This window comes from Sardina pilchardus, chromosome 13, assembly GCF_963854185.1.
Source record: "Sardina pilchardus chromosome 13, fSarPil1.1, whole genome shotgun sequence".
Taxonomy (NCBI): Eukaryota; Metazoa; Chordata; class Actinopteri; order Clupeiformes; family Clupeidae; genus Sardina; species Sardina pilchardus.
The window spans coordinates 25,273,279-25,287,520 of NC_085006.1; the positions used below are offsets into that span (position 1 = coordinate 25,273,279).

Genomic DNA, 14,242 nt, shown 5'->3' on the forward strand with positions numbered 1-14,242 from the left:
ATTAGCACCTACTCTGACGCGTTGACATGCAGTCGTCCTAGTAACTGTATCCCATGGTGATTTGTGTTGCTCATGCCAGGTGGGACAATGGGGAGACTGAGAAGCTGAGCCCATGGGACATGGAGGCCATCCCAGAGAACGGTATTCATCAGACCTTACCGCTGCACCCCATTGATTAACTCCTACATACCAAAGACCTTACAGCTGCACCCATTAATTAACTCCTACATACCCTTCTTGGCTCCCAAAAGATACATATACATTACATACATACTTACTGTACGTACATACCGCCGGCGACTTGAGCTTCCAAGAAGCTCTGGACGCCCTGCCAAGGACGCCGTGGGAAGCTTTGGACGCTTTGGCCACTCTGACGTGGTAGCATTCTATGTTCGATCATGTTCGTTGCTGGTAGTTTGTCGCTGAACCGCGTCATAGCTCGTTACCATAAAGTTGAGCCACTTTCAACTTTCTCAAGTCGCACCGACGGATTGGCCGCTGCTGGCAGCTGAGAGAAGCCGGCTTCCATTGAAAATTAATAACTTCCGGAATCTTTGGAAGCTCAAGTCGGCGGCGGTGTGAACGTACAGTTACATATGTTACATACATACATATACAACTAGCATGCTGCCCATCTACACACCAGAGATACTTAGCCATGGTGCTCACTGCTTATTTCATCCATGACATGTCTTGTAACACATTAGAAACACCATTACAAATTGGCATGATAAAAAGATGAAGGTGCCAACAAATATAATTATTTTTGTGTGTGTATGTGTGTTTGTGAACAGTTCAGCAGCCAACAAATATAATTCTCTTTATGTGTGTGTGTGAGCAGCCCAGCAGCCCGAGTCTGAGGGGGGAGGTGTGCCAGTTACCGGAGAGGAGATGATTGAAGTGCTCTACAAGCCCCAGACAGGAGAGTGGGGCGACAGACCGCGCGACGAAGAGTGTGAACGCGTCATGGGTGGCATCGACCAGCTCATCACCGTGGGTACGTACGCCATTTTAACACCATTTACAGTTATGGCGTAAAGTGGACTTCAAAACGCTAACAATATCATAGTGAGAACGGAGTAGGGTTTGAATGACCAATCAGGCGCAGTGTTCAATGTAAGCAATGGCCCGGCTGCAAGCACAAAAGCACGTCGGCCAAGTAGGTTGGCCAGGTGTTGGACCAGACTTTTCTAATGAGGAGACACAACACTCAAAGAATCCTCCATAGAAGTTCATGCGGTTTAGTTTGCAATGCCAATATGGCAGTAGTCCTGACACATATACCGCCCCTTCCTGTATGCTGCCCAAAGTGCGTTGCAAAATGGCTGGACTTGTCTAAAGGAACTTTTTTTTTTTTTTAAGTTAAGCATGTGTGGCTGCTAAAATGAATAAAATAATACATTACAATTTACTAAGTCAAGTGTCCAGGGGGCAGAGGCAATGCTATGTTTGACACTGCAGACTGATCGAGGCTTGTTCTCTGTCCGTGTTCCTCCAGATATCGCTGCTCCGTTCTCTGGCCCGGTGGACATCAGCCAGTACCCCACGTACTGCACGGTCATCGCGTACCCCACGGACCTGGGCACGGTTCGCATGAGGCTCCAGCATCGCTTCTACAGGTCTGTTTGTAACCCCACATATACAGTGACGGGAACAGGTTTCACTCTTGTCTCTTTATAGAATGCTGGACCAAACGTGACGCTTGGTAAACATAAGGCCAAAAGACCTCACTTTGCAGAAGTTTATTTCTGTAAAATGAACACTGATTCAAAGTTCGACCCTCTCTTCCTCCTTTGACACCACCTTTTGAATGCCTTCAGCTCTGGCTGTGATACTGCTTCCAAAATAAGTCAAGTAGGCCCACTCAGTAATGGCCTGTACAGACTACACGATTTCAGCCTGATTTTGCCACAATTGTGTCGTGGCCGACAAATTTTCATTGTCATGTCTGAACATTCAAAGTCTGGAACGACGCTCGAAGGAGGAAGCGTCTTGTAATGTGACATATTCAACGACCCACGATTTATTGTCTGCGACATTCCATGACGTTATGACCAAAAGTCTAGCATGTCAGAATTTTTGGGGAATCTCCTACAACTCCCATGTTGACAATGACACTGTGACGACATGCGACGAGAAGGCTAAGGATAGATGACTTCGTAATGTGGCCACTCTTTGTAATGTGGCCACTCTTGCGACCAAGACGCAGCAAGATTTGGTGGTTCTTTGATCGCCTAGTCTGACATGGTCAATCATAAAAGATAATCGTGAAGAAAAATCGTGTAGTCTGTACAGGCCATAAAGTGGCGCAAAGCAGAGTCTCCCTTCTGGGACACTTCTGAGCACACCCTTGGAACAATCAGTTTATTGTGTGTGTGCGTCTGTGTGTGTGTATGCAGGCGAGTTTCTGCACTAGTCTGGGACATCCGACACATATTCCTCAACGCCAGGACCTTCAACGAGCCTCGCAGCAAAATCGCCGACTCTGCCAAACTCATCACTGATGCCCTCCTCAAGTACATTAGGTAGGACAGTTTCCCCTGCTGCTTGTGTTCTGCCCCATGGCTCTTTCAGCTGTGGACATTTCTCTTGACTCCTCTTGCCTTTCTCTGTTTTTAATATGGTCAGCCGGCTTGGTATTGGTGCTTAAAATAACTCTTTGTGTAAATTCTGTTTGTGTTACCAGTAAGCCAGAGTGCACAGACATCATGGAGATCTACAACGCACTGGAGAACTTGGAGTACTCTGATGAGGTAACTCATTTGGAAATAATTTTCTTATCATGCATGTCTTCATTTTTCCCCAGAGGACACACACACATTATTTCCATATGGACTTTCAAAGGATGGTTTCATCCAGTCAATGAGTCAGCCTGTGTTGGTATTGTGTGGTGTGGAAATCTAACTGGTCCGTTTGATTGTCTGCAGGATATGGAAGCAGACGTGCCTGGAACATCATCTGGACATGCTCTGCGTCAGGTACTTTACGGAAACAACCACTTGACAAATTTAACTACCAGTTAGGGTTCACGCTCTAACTTGACTTCTTTGTGTGTGTGTGTGTGTGTGTGTGTGTGTGTGTGTCCGTGTGTGTGTGTGTGTGTGTGTGTGTGTGTGCAGACTGCAGCAGAGCCTGCTCCTGATCCCGAGGCGTGGAAGGAGCAGTGCAGGCGCCTGGTGAACTACATATTCGAGTGCGAGGACTCGGAGCCTTTCCGCCACCCCGTGGACCCTATAGAATTCCCCGTAAGAACACCAGCCACCCCGTTAAAGACCTGTTCCAAGGCTCCTCCACGGCCTGAGGAGGGCTTAGATAGAGCTCCTTAGTGTGGCTTTAGGCCACAGACTCTGACCCAAGATGTTATCAATATCGAATCGTTAGTCTTTTGCTGTGCACCTTTGCATTAAAAAAACATTATTCTATGCTGCTCCTAGCCTGGGTGTTCCCATCCTGCCTTGCGTGATGGAAACCAACACACAAATTTTCGCCTGATGTTAGTGACCAATCACAGAACAGGGGAGAAAGCAAGACCATGATGGGCTATGCACAAACGCATTTGATGGATATCCGTGGAGCCAAATGAACGCATCTGGCCATTTTTTAAAATACGAGAAAATGAATGTCTGGTTGCCAGACCAGGTCTCATTTGAGAAGTGGTAGGCACTAGCCAAGCTATGCTGCTCCGGTATCTTCTTCTTTCTGATCAGCTTGTCCCCTGCCGTGGATGCACCAGTTGTTTGCAGAAGCGCATATGATCTAGTGCTACTCCTTTTTTGAGGGCTTAGAGCTCTCAGACGCAGTGCAGGAAGTCAGTCAGCATGGGACAGCCCGGTTAAAGCGGCAGTCGACGAGATGTTTTTCATCATATGTTCACTGAAACCGACAGTATGCTCCAGCAGAACAACATAAATCAGCCGATTTTAGGAAAAGAAAGAAAAAAAAAAACGCGCTTCTACCTCCACCTAGAGCCTTTTATTTGTTTTGCAAAAAATCCACCGCTCCTGGTTCTTCTGGTCCAATAAGCGCAGGGCTGTGTGAGATTTGACGGTCAATCACAGTTCGTGCACAGTCACTAACGAGCACAGTCACTAATGAGCACAGTCACTAACGAGCACAGTCACTAACGAGCACAATCTCGATGGAAAGCAGATTTAACAATTGAAAATGAATGTAATCGTACACAACGGCCTTTAAAGAGGAACTATGCAGGATTGGCGATTTCATCTCTGGTTTCGGTTTCGTTGTTCGTTTTCGCTCGTTTTATGCTTGCATTTTCTCTGCAGAGCTTCCCCGACAACTTTAGTGTGTATATTTATACACGTATAGGCTATATTTAAATATATAAATTGCAAGCGTGGTTCTTCGTCTCAGACTTCCAGATGTAAACAAAGAGCGATTGTCTCCTGCAGAAAGTTGCATAGGGTCTCTTTAATGTTACTGATGATTACAGTTAGGGTTGGGCATCGATAACCGGTTCCGTCTTGGAACCGGGTTTAACTTATCAATTCCATCGACATCGTACGTCTTTTTTGTTATCGATTCCCTTAACAATTCCCTCAGCCTGCATGACGTCGGACTTTTTCTGGTTTTCCTGAAATGTTGTGTTACTTTGCCAAACGGTATAGAAGTAACCCCCTTGGCCCGCTCCCTCTCCCTCTCCCTCTCCCTCTCTCGTGTCCGCTCAATGGACACACGCCCCTTGACATGCACAATCGTGAAAGCAATGACGCATAGAAGACAACTAGCAGCTAGCGACATTAGCCTATAATTAATTTCGGTTAGCATCATAGCGAGGCTATTGCACAAATTTGATTCAAACTCTTGCATTCAAGTTGACTGATCATCTCAATGTTTTCCAACTCTAAGACTCAAAAGGGCCTGTCCCAAGGAGAAAAAGTATTAGCCTACCTTGCAACTTAAACACATGTGGGGAAACTGAACAGTCCAACCAGTAGACTAAGCTAGCCAACTATGCTACTTTGTTTACAATTTGAGGCTTCAAGCCGACAGCTGAATTAAAGAGGCAGAGTTGTAATATGAATAGTCATGAATGTCATGAATATCAGAAATGTCAGTAGTATAGATTAGAATATATAAAGAATTATATTATATTATATATATACTGTAGGCTATACATCTTTAGAATTCTTTATAAATAATATGTATATTCCTTATTGTGTTTTAAATAAAGACAAGCTTTTTCTACGCCTTATTGTTAAAAAAACATTCACATTATATGAAAGGAGAGTGATAAAAGGTGACCTTTTGGCGTTAAAGGCGATGCAATGAAAAATGTGGGTGCACCTACATTTTTAGGGAATCGATAAGAGAATTGATAAGGAATTGGATTGATAGGCAGAATCGATAATGCCATCGATATTGATAAAAACTTATCAATACCCATCCCTAATCACAGGCTTTAAACAGCAGCTCTGTCTTACAACAGAGTCTATTTTTGCAAGTATATGTGTACATTTGTGTTTGAGACCAAAATGAGTGATAAAAAAAAAAATAATAATGTAGTTTTGTAGTAAGATTAAAATATGCCCGGATTTGATTGGCTTCAGTCAGGATGATTGTAGCACTGTTGATTTTTTGTTTGTTTATTTATTTTTCAGGATTATGCAGACATCATTCACTCACCGATGGATTTCGAAACTGTGCGAAATACCATAGAACAGGACCGATACGAAAACCCCATTGAATTTTGCAAAGATATTCGTCTTATCTTTGTCAATGCAAAAGCCTACACACCAAACAAGCGCTCAAAGGTTTGTGTTACAATGAGTCTTATTTTAAGAACCCACTGGAAATAAATACACCATCATCAATTGAGCTTTGAAGTGTACAACACTTCTATTCATGATTTTTCGTTCAAGAAAAGAGAGGATGATTTCAAATGACCGTTTTTTTTTTTCTGTCCTCAGATCTACAGTATGACTCTGCGCCTCTCTGCGTTCTTCGACGAGCGCATCAGAACGATCATATCGGATTACAAGACGGCGGTGAAGAGCAGCGCCAAGCTGCGTCGCAGCCAGAGGTTCCGCAAAAGGCAGCAATACCAGGAACCCCAGGTGCCGGGCCACGGATCCACCAGGTGGGTTCTTGTGTCCACACACACACATACACACACACACACACACACACACACACACACACACACACACACACACACACACACACACACACACACAGTCAGGAAACTCGTTGTCATTGCCCTACGAGGACAAATAATTGATAATTCTAACATGCGCGCACACACACACACACACACACACACACACGTTAATGTCTGGATGTTTTGGATATAATATTCCTTTTAGAAGTTTGTTAGAGTAACCCCCACTCTCTACCTTGTCTGCGCAGCAACCAGAAAAGGGCTGCTTTGAAAGCTCAGGAAAAGGTGGAGACGTCTTCAACCAAATCTACCTCAGCCAAAGTGACTGCGTCGGAGAGGAGCAGTAGGAGTACGCGCCGGCGACACGGAGGACGCAGGTCCTCCACGCGCACGTCTTCTGACGACGATGATGACGAGGACTCTGCATCCAAAGGAGCCTCCACCACTCCGGGTAGGTGTCTCTTGTCGTAATCTTCTTGTGTAGCTGGTTTGCTGGCCTCCGCTTCAGTATCAGGCGCCAGACAGTATTGATAAAAGCATACACTACCAGGTACACAATAGTGGTAGTTCAAAGGAAACTCATTAGCTGTCGACCAAATGGGAAACCGGAATGGCGGATGCTAACTACAGAGAATAGGCTACGTGCAGGAAAGGATCTCTGTACGCTCGTGTGTTTCCGATGGAGCCAGGTGTGTTTGAGCCTGCCGCTATTGGTAATGCAATTAGTGTCTACACGGACCCGGTTGGATGCTGCACCTGGGAATCAGCACGTTACGACAAAGAAAGATTTATACGTGTTGAAATTGTTATTATTAGTTGAACAAGATATTCAGTGTCAGAGTGGAAGATTTAACGAGCATAAGTACAGAAGATGCCGTTACAACAGTTTAATTTCCACAGGAAATAAATGTGTGTACAGGAAGAGCCTTTTGTGCACCTAGGCTATTGTTTAACGATTGTAAAGTTAGTTCCTTGTATTCTGGGTGGTAATGAGATGAAGTGTCATTTTAACGTGTTTTTCAGAGTCGGAGAGTGAGAGTGAAATGAGTCTAAACGACTCCGAGGGCCAATCGCAGCGTTCGTCTCGACGGCATCTCAGGAGGGACACTCGGTCATCAGGCCTTGCCACACGGAGCCGAGGGAGCACCCATAGGAGGAGGAGGGGTAAGAGTGCTACAAAATGGCTACCATGGCGAGCAACAAACCTAGGCTATATGACCTGCACCGGCTACTTCAGAAGCTTTTTTGGTTCTATGACGTCAAGGGGAAGCTAGACAAGACCTACAGTGTGTGTAAGGTAGAAAATCAAGCAAAATCGGGGCCCCTTAGCTTTTCTAAAATCAGTGTAAACTACGGCCAGTCTTTTAAGATTGAACATTAGTCTGAGGAGTCTGCGCCTTATTTCTACTGCACAAGAGGTGTGATCAGTGGGCATTGTTCAAATGACTCTGTACGCTTGGATAGTCCTTTAACCAATCAGACTAACGATCAGGGTGCACCTGGTGGATAAGCCAGTTTGTGATTGAACCCAGCAAATGTGGACAGGAAGCAGGAGAGATGGATAGATGCAGGTTTCCAGAGATTCAGGGCCAAATCCAAATCACCGGCAGATCAGGCAGGGTTTACCCAGCCTAGCCTCTCGGGGTTTATTGCCCTAGGTAGGAACACTCTGCTTACAGTAAACATCCTGTCTCATCTCTCCTGGCTGAGACCAAGAAACAGTAAGATCATGAAAATCAACAATGTTCTTCATGGCTACCAACAAATCAGTAAGGAATGACTGCTAGAACTGCAGAGAAACGAGAACGACTACCCTAAACTGCTAAAACGTGATTGTGTTGTTGTTGGTAATTATTAAATATCCGTGCTTGCACAGATTATGATTCAAGGCTGCTTGCAATGGTATAGAACTCCAAAATAATACTCATAAATTATTACCATCATTGTCTTGGTGTTCAGTGGCAGAGAGCGAGAGCGAGAACGAGGGCCGGTCTGTGAGGAGCTACCCCGGCAGAAGCACCAGGCTGAGAAGGAAACACACGGAGACCTCGGACCGGAGGCGGCCAGGTGAGCACTTAAAGCAACACTAAAGAGTTTTTCGTACCTTAACATAATGTTTCCAAAATCATTTCAGCGGTTCATCAACTCGTAACAGGATGAACGGCACTTCTGCATTCACTTCGCGGCCCTTTATCGGCTATAACCGTACTATGTAACTTTGCCAGATGGGGTAGCGTACCTGTAGTTTGATGAAATGAGACCTAAGAAACTACAAATTTGACTTGCTTCGATGTCGCAATACATCATACTTTCATAAAATCATCGTTATTTGGTGGATAAACAAATAGCCTGTGTGAGACAGAGCAAAAGTGCTTAAGGGCGCTTTCACACCACTAATTCGATTATTTGGTCTGCTTCAGGCAGTGAAATTGTTATTATTTAGCATATAGACTACAGTGAGGTCCGCTTTCACACCAGAAAACGAACCAAAATTGGCCTGATTGATTTTTCCTCAATGTTTATCTTCCGGTAGAAATCGGCGCCAATTTTGACTCACTATTTTGACCTACAGTCTATGGTTTGGACCCCAGTTCGCGTTCTCACCAGAGGGACCGCACCAGAGGTCGACTTTTGGTGCGGAGTCAAGCGGACCGAGACCTCCTCTTTTTGGAGGTCTCGGTCCGCTTGTTTTGGTGCGCACCCGAGTGCGATTAATGCTTTCACACCAACCAAAACGAACCAAACTAAGAGGTTTTGGTACGAATGGACTGTTTGGTGCGCACCAAACGATGTTGGTGTGAAAACACCCTTAGTGTTGCTTTAAGCACTCTGTATTTGAACCGCCAAGCATTGATGGTGCCATTGTGATGCCGGCAAAGTAAAACTGATTTGTGGCCCCAGTAGTGGTGCCACACCGCATGCCAGCGACCCAGGTTCCATTCCCGCCCTGTGATCCTCTCTGGATCCCACCCTGACTCCCTCTCCCACTCACTCCCTAGGTGCATCTCATTTAGAGTTTATACGTCCTCCCTCGCTCCTCGGGCCTCGATCCTCACTGATGTACATAAAGAATAATGGGGCGGCAACAATGATAGTCTATCCCTTCGTCTATCTTTCTTTATGTAGATCAGTGAGGATCGAGGCCCGAGGAGCGAGGGAAGACGTATAAACTCTAAATGGGAGGCACCCCCTGTCATTCTCCACTATCCTATCTGATTAAAGGCATAATTAATAATAATAATAAAAAAAGGCATAATAAAATTAAAAAAGAAAGAAGTTAAAACTGTAATTGTAATCCATCAGTGTGTGGACTTGAAATCGAACGTAATCAAATGTCGGAAACTGTGTATTGGCACAGACGTGAGTATAGCACACTCAGAGCCCTTTATAGTTCTCATGCACAGTTCTTGAATTCAGTTGTGGGCCCGGCTATTTTAAAATTCGAAAATGGACCATTATAATCACGTAACAGAAGTATTACAGTTTCTGAAGTTTCTGGTAACTTCAGGCACAGAATTTGTTCTTTCTTTAAGCCCTGCGCTTGTTGCAAGGGTGTCTTTTTACTTAACCTAATCATACCTTCTTTGTCTTTGTTAGTTATGTGGCTATGTGCGTATCGTGGGAAAATTGAAGTGTATTGAGGGGTAATAAGGGGAGTTGGGGTAACTAGAGGAGCTGACAACGAACAGCCAGTTATTCATGTGTGGGCTTTTTCTTTCTTAGAGACCCACGCTAAGATGAATGGTGATGACAGAGCCTCACGCCTGGAGAGACGAAGGCGTTTCAATCACATCAACCGCCAGACCTCTCAGGAATCTGACATCTTCACCAAAGACGAGGAGGAAGACGAGAAGGAGGATGACGACGATGATGATGACGACGATGAGTCAATATCCCGCAGACCCAAAACGAGGAAAACTGCTCGCGCAGCTGCCACTAGGTTTAAGATGCTTGATGCCTCGGAAGAGGAGGATGACGAGGAGGAACCGAAGGACAGCAGGAGATCAAGCAGGAACCAGGGGTCTCGCTCCAGCAAGCGCAAAGCAGTACTGCACAGCAGCTCGGAGTCAGAGGGCCAGGCACCTTCACAGAGTATGTAGCTGTAGCTGTCACTGAGTCTTAATAATCCAACACTTTCTGAAGTTAACATTCAACTGTTTAGGATCACACATTTAGTTTTTTTTCCAGTTCGACTTGAGATCGTTTTTGGCAACTGTTAACAATAAAGAGCACTTGAATAACACACACTTGCGTGCACACACACACGCGTGCGCGCACACACACACACGCACACACACACACGCACACACACGCACACACACGCACACACACGCACACACATGATGAGATCTACTGTACATATATAGTTACAAATGAGAAGACTGTTTTGTGTTGATTGTCCATGCTGCCCCCTTCAGGTGAAAGTAAGAATGAAGAGTCTGGGAGTGAGGAGGAGAAGAGCGATGGCAGTAAGGAGAGTGGTGTCTCATCGAGTCGGAATGGAGAGGGAAACGGAGGGAGCCTTCGACCAATGAGGAAAAGTGCCTCCAAGGGTCGCCATGGTGAATACTACATTATTGCCATGTTTTGGGAACAAACTTCAAATATTTTTTTAAAAAATCATTTTATTTAATTGTTGATGTTGATTTACTTACTCAATACATTTCCAACCAATGCTTTATATTTCCCTTCCTGTTCTTTAGACCGTCAATCACACCTGAATGGCCACAGTAGTAAACATCAGGCAAAGAGTGAGGAGAACTCCGACCGAGAGGCTAGTCCCGGAGACAGTTTGGATGAAGACGAGGGCGGTCTCATCGTTCGGCGGAAGTTAACTAGAAGAACGGCAGCTGCTGCCGCCAGCAAAATAAAAAATCTGAACACCAGCGAGGCTGAAGAGGAAGAGGAAGAGGAAGAGGAAGAGGAAGAGGAAGAGGAAGAGGAAACCCCTTCCAGGAGCAGGCGACAGCAGGGAGCCCCCAAAACCTCTGAGGAAGAAGAATGTGATGACGAAGAGGTTGGAGATGCAAAATTCCAGAAGCACCCTTACCAGAACGGACGGAAGATGAGAGGAGATGCCGAAGCCACTTCAAGAAGCCAAGAACAAACAACATCTGCCTCACACACACATGCCACCAAGACACCTTCTGATGCCGCTGCCTCACGACGCACTCATAGGTCAGACGACCTCAGCAGCATTCCCAGGAAAAGTGAGACACGGAAAAAGAAAATCATGTCTGACGACGAAGAGGAAGATGATGGGAAACAGTCAGACGGAGAAGACGAGACCCAAGCGAACGCCACAGATGGGGATGGAGCCGGTAAAAGGAGGTCGTCACGGAAACATGATTCGAGCAAGGAGCAGGAGTTCTCAAGAAGTTCACAAGAGTCCCCATCTGAAAGTGTGGAAGAGGAGGAGGAGGAGGAGGATGATGATGATGATGATGATTATAAGGCAAAGTGCAAAAAAAGCTTCAAGAGGAAGGAAGCTTCATCAGATGAGTGGACTGACGGGGGGGAAAAGAAAGCAGTTTCCAGGCGAAAACCACAACTGAGATCACTGCCCAAGAAGAAGTATATTACTGACGACTCTGAAGAAGACCACCTCACTGAAGAAGGCAGTCACTCAAGGAATGGCAAGGACTTGACTAGTGACCCAAAGCATCTTGCCAAACGGAAAAAAGAGCATCAAGACAAACGAGGAAGGAGTGAAGCCACCTCTGTAAAACGAGAACAAACATCTGCCTCAGACACACATACCACCAAGAAACCTTCTGGTGCTGCTGCTGCAAGCTCAACACCTGCTGCAGAATCTAAAGACCATAGCGACGTTCCCAGGAAGGGAGGATTGCCCAAGAAGAAAATAATCTCTGATGATGAGGAGGAGGAGGAGGATGAAGAGGAGGAGGTAGAGGAGGAGGAGGAGGAGGAAGAAGAAGAAGAGGGAAAACAGTCCTCCGAAGAGGCAGAAGGAGGGAGCCAGCAGAGCCAAACCACTGAAGAAGATGGTACCAGCAAGGAGCAGTCTTCACAGAGCAAGAATGGATCCAGAAGATGTGACTCCAGAAGGCATCTTGGGAATTCCAGTAGGAGAGTAGAGAAGTCCCTCTCTGAAAGCGAGCCAAGAAAAAGCCATAAGAAAAAGCAAGCCTCCTCTTCCTCCTCCGAGTGGTCCCACAGCAAAAGCGAAGAGTCTGAACGGGAAGAGAAAATCTCGTCTAGCCGAAAACGCCTGAGGGCATTACCTAAGAAGAAGTATGTAACCGACGACTCAGAGGACGACGTGGAGGCAGGTAACTCGAGGAACGGTAAGGGCTTGACCAGTGACTCAAAGCGTCGAGCCAAACGGAAACGTCACCGAGGCTCAGAAGACTCAGGAGACCACCATAGAAGCCACGGCAAGAGGCGGAAGTCGAGGGACCAGTCAGAGAGCGAGAATGATGACGAAGACCATCGCAAACGGAAAACGTCAAAGTCAACATCATCCAGAGGTTCCTTGAAGGAGCCCAAAGGGAGGTTGCTCTCTGAGGAGGAGGAAGAAGAGGAGGCGGAGGAGAGGAGCAAGTCTCGACATGGCCAGAGGAGAGAACATAGGTCGCAGAGACTCAAACGGAAACGTGGTGGCTCCAGCCCTGAGAGTGAAGAGGAAGAGGATGAGGAGGAGGAGGAAGAAGAAGAAGAAGAGTCAGGCACTGAGTTGAGCTCCTCCAGCTCCGGCTCAGGGAGTGCTTCTAAAAGGCGAACGAGGAAACGGCAGCCAGAGAGCAAGAGGAGATCCCACCGGAGAGGCAGTGACTCGGATGCAGACAGTGATTACGATGACCGGAAATCCAAAAGGGCCTCTAAAGTCCGGACCAGAAACCGTGGGAAGAGAACTGTGACCTACAATGATAGTGAATGAATGGGTTCAAGCCAGCCAACATTTAGGCGACCAGGAAGGAGGAGGACGATGTAAATGCATAGACACTAACTGGAGACCTTGAAGACAACTTGATTGTCCAGGGAAGAAAAAAAAAAAATTGGTAGCAGCACTGGAGTTAACACAGAGCAAATACTGTGAATCTGTTTTAATTCAGGGATATTTATATTTTCTATGAAAAAAAGATTTATAGAACTGCTGGTTTTTGGTTTGGGCAAACCAGTGCCATTCTGCTTCAGTGACTTGTGATTCATTCTTTTTTTTTTTTTTTTCGTTTGGCCAGCAAAAGTGGGGACAAATAAAGAAAAAGAACACGCATACACAAACACGTTCGGGGGCAGGGGTGCTTTGGGTGCTATCTTAATATACCTCCACTCTAATCAAGCATATGTTGCTGGCTTGCACTATGATGCACACTGTATTGAGGTGTTTTTCCTACACTAGCTCTAGCAGAATAGAAACTCAGGGGTCAACTACGTTTACCATAGTCTCAAACTTGCAATTTTTTGTCCCATATTTTGTTAAATGCTGAAGAGAAATAGAGTAGCATTATATGAAATAATTTCAGATATGGCGGTTTGCGGTTGAAGCACACTCACTGAAAGAAACATGTCACCCATTTCCAACACTCCTTTTGTAAAGACGCCTTGCATTATCCATGGTAATTGTGGTATTGAATAATTTGTATGAGCCAAAATGTACAAATTTGAGTCCTTAACTTCTCCCCTGCGGTTACTGCGGTTATTTTTGTTATTTTTTTATTGTGTATATTTACTTTTTGTTCTTCCTAGTTGACATTTTTGATTGTCGAATGACCTTAATGTGCAACATTTTTTTTCCCATTTCATTATGTAGCAAAAGTATGGCATATTTAAATTGTTTGTCGAGCATTATTCCTCCCTCTCTACATTGGATGCATTGTCTTGCCATAATCAAATTAATTGGTACCCGTTTGCGAAGTACAGGAGATCAGTAGTACTTATTGCAAAATGCAGTGATTTCTCATATTGGGAAGAAGTTCTAGTGTTTTGTGTTTATGTATTTTCAGTATTAAATTCCTTGTCAGATTTTGACTGGATACAACCATTAATTGCCACTTGAGTTACTCAATTGTGTGTATGTGTGTATGTGTGCGTGCGTGCAAGAGAGGGTGTGCACAGGTTGGGTGTTATGAATACATTTATGTAATGACATTTTTGATAAAT

At 45.3% G+C, this 14,242-nt stretch overlaps 1 protein-coding gene across 1 annotated transcript in view; it reads left to right on the plus strand.

The window, feature by feature from the left end:
- The window catches only part of LOC134099223 (bromodomain and WD repeat-containing protein 3-like), a 72,630-nt gene extending 58,520 nt beyond the window's left edge, over window positions 1-14,110 (plus strand). Inside the window, 15 exon segments of the mRNA XM_062552014.1 lie at window positions 80-141; window positions 842-997; window positions 1,499-1,619; window positions 2,400-2,525; window positions 2,687-2,753; window positions 2,928-2,978; window positions 3,120-3,245; window positions 5,619-5,771; window positions 5,928-6,097; window positions 6,367-6,569; window positions 7,142-7,282; window positions 8,078-8,185; window positions 9,842-10,210; window positions 10,537-10,680; window positions 10,822-14,110. Coding sequence (XP_062407998.1) covers window positions 80-141; window positions 842-997; window positions 1,499-1,619; window positions 2,400-2,525; window positions 2,687-2,753; window positions 2,928-2,978; window positions 3,120-3,245; window positions 5,619-5,771; window positions 5,928-6,097; window positions 6,367-6,569; window positions 7,142-7,282; window positions 8,078-8,185; window positions 9,842-10,210; window positions 10,537-10,680; window positions 10,822-13,019 — 4,195 coding nt within the window. The 3' untranslated portion in view covers window positions 13,020-14,110.
- Window positions 14,111-14,242: the final 132 nt, after the last annotated feature.